Source organism: Limulus polyphemus, unplaced genomic scaffold, assembly GCF_000517525.1.
Source record: "Limulus polyphemus unplaced genomic scaffold, Limulus_polyphemus-2.1.2 Scaffold1082, whole genome shotgun sequence".
NCBI classification, from domain to species: Eukaryota; Metazoa; Arthropoda; class Merostomata; order Xiphosura; family Limulidae; genus Limulus; species Limulus polyphemus.
The window spans coordinates 134,335-142,866 of NW_013666692.1; the positions used below are offsets into that span (position 1 = coordinate 134,335).

At 34.5% G+C, this 8,532-nt stretch overlaps 1 protein-coding gene across 1 annotated transcript in view; it reads right to left on the minus strand.

The window, feature by feature from the left end:
• The window catches only part of LOC106462048 (arf-GAP with GTPase, ANK repeat and PH domain-containing protein 1-like), a 32,060-nt gene extending 24,940 nt beyond the window's left edge, over positions 1 to 7,120 (minus strand). Inside the window, exon 1 of the mRNA XM_013921925.2 lies at positions 6,979 to 7,120. Coding sequence (XP_013777379.1) covers positions 6,979 to 7,120 — 142 coding nt within the window. The remainder of the gene's footprint in view (positions 1 to 6,978) is intronic.
• Between the last annotated feature and the right edge of the window lie 1,412 nt (positions 7,121 to 8,532).

Genomic DNA, 8,532 nt, shown 5'->3' on the forward strand with positions numbered 1-8,532 from the left:
ATAAGCAATCCTGAAAAATATTTTGGGGTGCTTAACTTTTTTCCAGGTGTATACAAGTGAACTATAGAAACTATTTTTAGTCTACGGCTAGACAGGTGTGATATATTGAATATAAAAATATATATTTGATAAATCCAGTACCATTAAAAGGCTAAATTGATTAACACATTAAAACTATTCATTTATTAAACTCAAGTACCAAAATTATAATTCGCCAGCTGTAAACCTAGAAACAAACTCAAGGCCCGAGCAATACGCAAGTCCTATAAAATTGGAACAACGCCATGGTTCTATTCAACTCTGTTTCTTTAGACCGATTATCGAATTGCGTAAGGAAGGAATACCAAGAAGTCCCCACAGAAGTGAAGTTTTCCATAAGCACGACTTACTCCAAATAGCAAATCAGAGACGGTTAACGCAGGTATCCCCTTTTGTGTACCAGGTGCTCAAAAGTTTCGGGGCTCGGGCCCACAGACTAGGGAATATTCGGCGTTTCAGTATAATATCTCTCATGTTTTTTTATTCTGACTTTTCAAGACACTAACTGGGAATTTCGAGTACTGACAAATAGAATAGGGGCATGGAGCCTGTGTGCCAGTTCTTAGTGTCGCTCCTGCTTGTGTAACTTAGCATGAAACAAAACAAACCAGGCTTCTGACTTGTTTTTATACCACATGCTACCAGTTTTATCCACGTGTTATGAATTATATTGAATACTTTCGCGTTTTTACCTTTTAAACGTTTTGTGTGACCCGTTTGTTCTAAGGGTCTCTGTAACCAACAACGTCATAGATCCACAAGTAATTTAGTGCATAAAAAGCTTAGATTTTTCTTTGTATATTTCATAATTTTCGCTCAAAACTACACAAAAGGCTGCGCATGACCCTGAGGTTTATATTCATAGTCAGCTCCTTATCCAAATTTCATCACTTTAGTGGTGGAGAAGACACGAAAGTTGGGTATTATAGCGATAAGTTAATAGCGAAATACCTGATCACGATTTTTTATTGATTTATTTAACACTTATTTAAATCCAAACCGTAAAAGGGATTACGATTGTGTAATCCAAAACCTTTTCTTATCCAAATACATTTTTATAAAAGTAAAAAAAAAATATATATATAGGCGTAGTTTAGTAGTACGTAGAAAATAAAACGAAACGCAAAATGAAGTAAATTTATCAACTCAAAAAAAGTACAAAAGAAATTAATTCATTAACGTAGCAGAATCAATAGTCAGTCGGTTACGTTATTTTATTTTAGCTAAGTTTACCAACAACAGAAAGAAATATCGAAGATGAAGATTTAATTTACTATTATTTCATCAAGTTGAGTGATTTTTCTTCTTGTGGTTGGCTAATCCTCCTTTTGTTTTGTGCCTATTTCTTTACATGAAATGTTTTGTCACACTCAAACATGTCCACTAGAACTTACGAAAAATTGGCAATCTATATATCAACAAATCTTGCATATTAATAGTTAAAAACGGACGACTCACTTATATATGATTTAGTCGGGCGTGGCCCAATGATTAATTTGTCGGTTTTTATTTATTTTGTTGAATTTCGCACAAAGCTACTCGAGAGCTATCTGCACTAGCCGTCCTTAATTTTCAAATTATAGACTACAAATAAGGCAGTTAGTCTACACCACCCACCTCCAATTCGTGGGCTATTTTAATCAAATATTGGGATTTGACCGTCACATTTATAACGCACCCACTGCCACAAATTGCTTAGTGCAAAATGTTTTAACGGTAACGAGGCGCAAACTGTGAACCTCTGATCCACAGTCGGCACTGACCCGCACTCCGTCCTAACGTGTTGGACAATGTATCTGACGTTCGATGGTTTGCGCCCCATTAGCACAGCTTTGCGCGAAATCATAAGAAACAAAAACAACAACAACCCCAGAAAACTTCGATACTCAATACATTAATTACAATACTTTTCAACGTCTGAAAACACTGAATATCCTGCTGGGGTGGAATTTAGCAAACAAAAAGAGATGCTTAGACAATCACGCATTATTCAGTGGATAAACTACAACAGGCACATTTCGATATTACAGAGGGTTTATTACGTTAGATTAAAATAATTTTTGAGTCTCAACACGTCATTACAGACCATTTCGCCATGTCCTGCCAAATTCTGTCTGATTACAATGTATTTTGACAATAGTCTAGCAGCGTTGTCTTTATTGCAAAAGGCTCTCTCGTAAGGCTTTCGTGTTCAAAATACTCACCACTTCTTCCTGAAGGATTTCCATAATCCATCTAGTGTACGAGAACTTTAGTTTTCCAACGTCCATATCAACAATCCGATCGAAAAGAAATCCATAGGCGACTTGACCTGTATGTCTTCGTGTGGACTAGTATCAATAACTCGTTCATCCTCCAACTGCTTGAAACGTGCGACAGTTGCACTGCGATACTGATATGTCGCAGAAACAAACTGTATACACGTAACTTGTGTCGTTTTTCTAGACGGAGATCCTTCTTAATTATGTTGAGTACTATTGCCTAGGACAGGTGGAGGACGGCTTTTGCCACTGACCTTTGTGTTCGTGGATTCTCATCTATTACTAAACAACATATTTTGCAGGTCTCTTTCTGCCCCAAGTCGACCCCTATTTCCTTCAAATTTCCAACACCATTAAGTATAAGGTATACCTCCGTCTCTTAAATGTTCATTTTGAATAGTGTTTTATTTATAAATATGCTTCTGCATAGTTCTTGTGAAAGTTCTGAATTTCTGTTAACAATTCTAGAAAATGAAAAGGTATTAAATACTCTATATCACATGTTTCTAAATACGGTTTATCACTCAAAACGTAATATGACATGTTTCTAGATCAGATATATCACATGTTAAAATGTTTAAAAGTTAGTTTTGCTTAATATTTTCCTTTATAATATTGTATAATTCTGGCCAGTTATATATATACATATGTTTTGAATCCTGAGTGTGTGTGAATGATTCCAGACAGGTCATTTAAAAAAGATATAGCTATAAATAAATAAATATTCAAAACATTAAATACCCAGAAAAATTAGCGAAAAACACGTGGTGAGATGAAGTGTTTAGTGATTAAACTGTGGCTATCGAACCCAGAATCCTAGTGTTATGGCCTTCAACTTAATTCTGAGAAACCGAAGTACGTTTGATAAAGTAACAAATACACACATACAAAAATGATAAATATATAGTTTAGAAACTTGGAATTAAGTAATAATACTTGGTAATATCACTACGCAGATTCATTCTCGTCAGGTGATTTTAATTTAAGGGCCGAAGATAGTGCAAGGAGCCATGACACTCAACTGATGACTCAGGTCACAGTGGTCATAGAATTTTTTGTAGTTTGTCTGTTACTCATATTTAAGACTATTTATTATTTATTGGAATTATTACTATATACTTTTGGCAGTTCTTCATGGAGCTGTATCGAAATAGTTGTTATAAAGTCAACAAACTACTAGGCACTTAATTATTAACCTTGTGCAACTCCATTTGTACCTTCCCCGATTAAACTAAGAGCAATCTTCAGTTACGAATAAATAGTTTACGCGTGGATAATTTGTAGATTGAAATATGTGAAAGTAACGATGTTCTCATCAAGCGACGAGATTCATTATGTCTTTGTGTTGTTTCCTCCTAACAAAGACAAACTCTTTGAATAATTAAACGGTAACCACTTCTTTTGTTTTATTGGTTTTATAATTATTTATTTTACGAAGTCCTTTTTTGTTTTTCTTTAACGGCGTATTTACATGAAAGTTGGTTGTCAACGCAGATGGATAAAGGTTGTCTAATTTATTTGCGTCTCGTGTGTTAATGACGCCTCAGGCGTCTCAGCAGTACGTCTGAAGGCTTATAACGCTAAAAACCTGATTCCTGATTTAATTACCCACGGTGGGAGATGTACAGGTACTATAATCCGTTGTGTAGTTCGTTGCCTAACAATAAACAAAGCTGTTAAGGACTATTCAGGCTTTTAAGTTTGATTGTTGGCTTCTAAATTGCCCAGTCACAGTAAACACTCTAAATATAGCAGTAATAGTTTTCCACAATTCATAAAACACATTCTTTTTATAAATCTATGAGCATTTTTAAAGTCATAGTTTTAAAATATTTGTTTTAAATGCATGAATGCTAGTCCCACAATAAGCAATAAATATTTTAGAATTTTTAACATGATCAGGCCTAGTAACATTAAGTTTTTAAGTGTCTACAACTTTCACCTATTCAGGATTACACTTTTTTATAGTTTTTTAACACTATGCTATTCTCAAAATTTAAAATATCATCATTTTTGTTAGATCTTATTTTCTACGCATTAGTTTATCTTCGTCATTTCCCAAAGTTACTAAGTTTTATAACACTTTCTAGTTTGACACCGCATTACCTTAGTTAGTTAGTTGTTGTTATATTGGATATTAGTTGAATAGTTACACAAGAGCTATGTGCGTTAGCCATTTCTGATATTGAACTGATAGACTAGAAAGAAGGCAGATAGTTAATACCGCCCACCGCCAACTCTTGGGCTACTCTTCTACGGCGAAATATACTCTTCTATGGCCTCAAAGTGTGGAGCGCAATTTTCAGGCTACGGAGCACGAACATCAATCTTCGGATTCAATTATACGGTTCAAGTATTTTCGGTGCTCGTTGTCTGTGTTTTCAGACAAGCATTTGGCTGGTTCCAATATTAAGTAGCAAGAAATAAAAGGAGAAAGTTACCTCGATCTCCGTCTTCGAACTTCTGTGTATAATTCTTTTTTCTTATTTCAACCTCTAGAGTCCTTTTCAATGAATGTCGGTTACAAATCTTCAAACATCGATTTAACAACAATAGTTTATTTAGTGTATAAGTACTTATAGATTCACTGTGTTAACACAGTTGCTGGGAACTATGTATGTATGGTTTGAAGTAACAGTTATGTGTGAACTAACATACAGGAATGATAATAATAAAGTGTGCAACATAACTACTTGAAGTGTTTAACAGCACGACTTAGGTTTAATTTATCAACACAGCAAACTTGCAACATTCTTAGCAATAATATCAATTCATGCTCTTATCAAATACAGTTAAATTCGAGTATTTTGAAAATGAAGGAAGCTAATTTAATCTACCATATATGATGATTCGTACGCTGATGTTTCTCGTTTTTGAAATCTAGTATATGGGCTTTAAGACACTTGAAACTTATATTTAACTTAATTATAATTTCAAAGCTTCTCAAACTATTTTTCCGAGTAGAAATATATTTTTATTCATTATAACTTTATTTTTATAGCCATATAATGGTATAAAATTATTTTGTGTTCTAGTATTTTCGAGTTTTAATAAATGAATGTTTGCATCAAGTAATTTATTATGTTTTAGTGCAAAGTTACATGATGGTCAACCTGTACTCTGTCTACCATAGAGAATCGAACCCCAGATTTTAGTAATGTTCCGGTGATTTATTGATTTATCTAGGTATGACCAATGAAAGAAAAAATGCTAAAAACTGCATTTGTACTTATACTTATGACAAAGCTACTAAAGCTGTCTGCCGCTGTCCCTAATTTGGAGTTACTGATCAAAGGAAAGGCAGCCAGTGAGAAGAACCCTACCACCCACCATACACGTTAATGATTTGAATGTCACTCTTATAACGCACTTACAACTTAAAGTGTCATCTCCGATATGCTGAGCTGTACCACAAGACTAATCCATGCCATTAAATATTGGCAAACAAATAGAAAATTAATGTGTTTATTGAAATAAGGAATACAAAATAAAACATAAATGCTCAGAGAGAACCATAAACTGATGTTAATTTCAATTTATAACAACGATATTTCAAGCCTTTTCGAACTAAACTCAGCTTGGACCAGTGTTTAGCATGTCCAGACTACGATTCCGAAGTTTATTTGCTCTGCAATGTGAGGCTGGGGGCTCGTTTCAATAGTGACGGTCAAATTCCACTATTCGATTACACCAAAAAGCTTTAATTTCTCACCGGTAAGCTTAAGTCAGCTTCAAATCCTTGACTGAAATTCTGCTAATGATACCAGATTATGTTCCCAGCTTCACTGCACGGGCTTTTTTTTTAATTAGGGGGATCTTTTCGAAACTGTAACCTTCACTCTTCGGATGAAGGTGTTGATTCGGGGTATGATTTCTGGGCTTTTTCTGCCTTGAACGCTCTGCTGTGCAGATTTTTCCAATTTCATAGAGAACATTGAAAATTATTTTCCTCAAAACATCGATCATGTGCCTCTACTTCATTTAACAATCTCGCTATACGAATATTTTTCCTCAGAAAGGCTGTGACATAATTCTGCAGCTTTAAATTTGTTCATGAAAATCATTCCACCGTCGAATGTCGAGCCATGGCCATGAAATATGTGGGTGCTAAGATTATTGCCTATGGCCCCACGACTTGCATTAAGATATACAAATACCTTCTGAATAGCTACAAGTATATGAATTAGGGTAGATAATAAAACCATAATACCATGGGTTAGTGTTTGCCTATAGCTTGGCCTGTCGAAAATAGTTGGGATTTTTTTTTGTATTCGTTTGATTATTTTGTTAATTCTTTAATAATTTGAACATTATTATGCTGGTGTGTTGATAATATTTTTTATGAATTTGCATGAAGACTTTTTCTTTTTAAATAACTAGATGAAACAATGATGTAAACATCCGGATATCTTATACATGGACAGTTGAAATAATGATACCACAAGAAATAAAGAAAAATAAAAGTTATTATCCTTGGAAAATGTTCATATTTAAAAAGAAATGAGTCTGTACATAAACATTCACAGTGATTTCTTTGTACTTACTTTTCCAAAAGGACAAAATTTCACATTTAAACAAGATGAACACTTAGGTCCAACAAGAAGACCTTGTCCAACAGTTTGGACAATTCCAACGAAGACCAAATTGATTTATTCCCAGTATTCCCTCGGTAGCCAACTTTCTAATGCCTTCCTCGTGTCTTCTGGATTTTCTGTCATTTCTTTCACCCATTCAAGACGGTTGGCTATCCAGTGAACATGAATGTCGACTGCGATACCCACAGTTTGCTTCCATGCTATAGCCATGGCCAGATATGCCATTTTGGGACCAACTCTTGATTAAAATCTAGACGCACACTGCGTTAGTCCACTTGGTACTGGATAAAAGCAAGAAGACAAACAATAAAAGCAAAATATTCTCTATCACTTTTCAAAGTTTATTTATCTTAGTCTATAGCGGCATGGTGGTAAGTCAGTGGTCTTATAACGCTAGAAATCTGGCTTCGATACCTGTGGTGGGCACAATCAGCCTACCATGTAGCTGTGTACTCAACTACAGAAAGCAAAATCAACTTAATCTATAACAGATATAATATATTTTAATGTATGTTAAGTTGATTTAAATTTTTAAGCACAAAGCTACCCAATAGGCTATATGTGCTGTGCCCACCACAGAGTTAATTTAAAAAAAGCAAAACAGATTTCACACCAAGAGGATTCGAACATTAGAAAAAGCTATAAACACAGAGACATCCATTTAGATGACTGTGACATTCTTTCATTCTGAATTGCCGCTTGTTCCTGGGCCCTTAAGCCCTCAGTTTTAACCTAGTGGCAGTAGAGAGCATATCAGCATTAAAATTACCAAAACAATATTCATACAAAGCATTACTATACGTACTACAGTTGTCAAACAGTAGTTCAGACCAACATCTAACACTGAAAGGTTGTTCCGTGCTGGTTCTTCTTTGTTTACCTCTTCAACACGGAGAATAATAAAAACAACAAGGACCATAATTTCACTAATTTTTGATTGCTAGGTTATATCAATTGTTTGTTTAAGAGCAAAAGTATATTGTGCTATCTGATGTGTCCATCGAGAAATCAAACCTCGGATTCTTGGGTTGTAAGTCCGTAAACTTATTACTGTCCACCGAGGAACACTTATTTTAATCTAAAACAGATATGAAGCTAGTGTTTTAATGTAATGTAATAGTGATTAGGTCTGTTCAGAACCACGAGAATAGTGGAATTCCAGCATTTGGAACAGCTGTGGCAGTACACCGAATTTGGCCAAAACTTCGGTGATTTATATAGAGTTACAGTAGTGTTACCCCATCCTTTTTAAATGGCTAGAGACACTTCCGTGCATCTATATAAGTGTTCGGAAAGAAATAAAGATTACTGCTTTTAAAATCATATTAGATGTTAAAACTTTTACCTTTTTACTTTACACTTCTTTTAAACTAGATTGTAGAACTATTATTCTTGTTTGTATTTCTATTATGCTTCGATATTGTATTTTTATAATGAATTGGCACCAAAATGCGTGAGAAGATATACTCATTACAATAAAAAACAAGAGTTATATTTTGTTCACTAAAAATGTCTTCCGGTGAGTCAGCGATAAGTTTACGGACTCAAATCGTTAAAATCCTGGATTCGATTTTCCACGATGGACAGAGCACAGACAGCCTATTGTGTAGTTTTGCAATAAAACTACTACAAGTAAG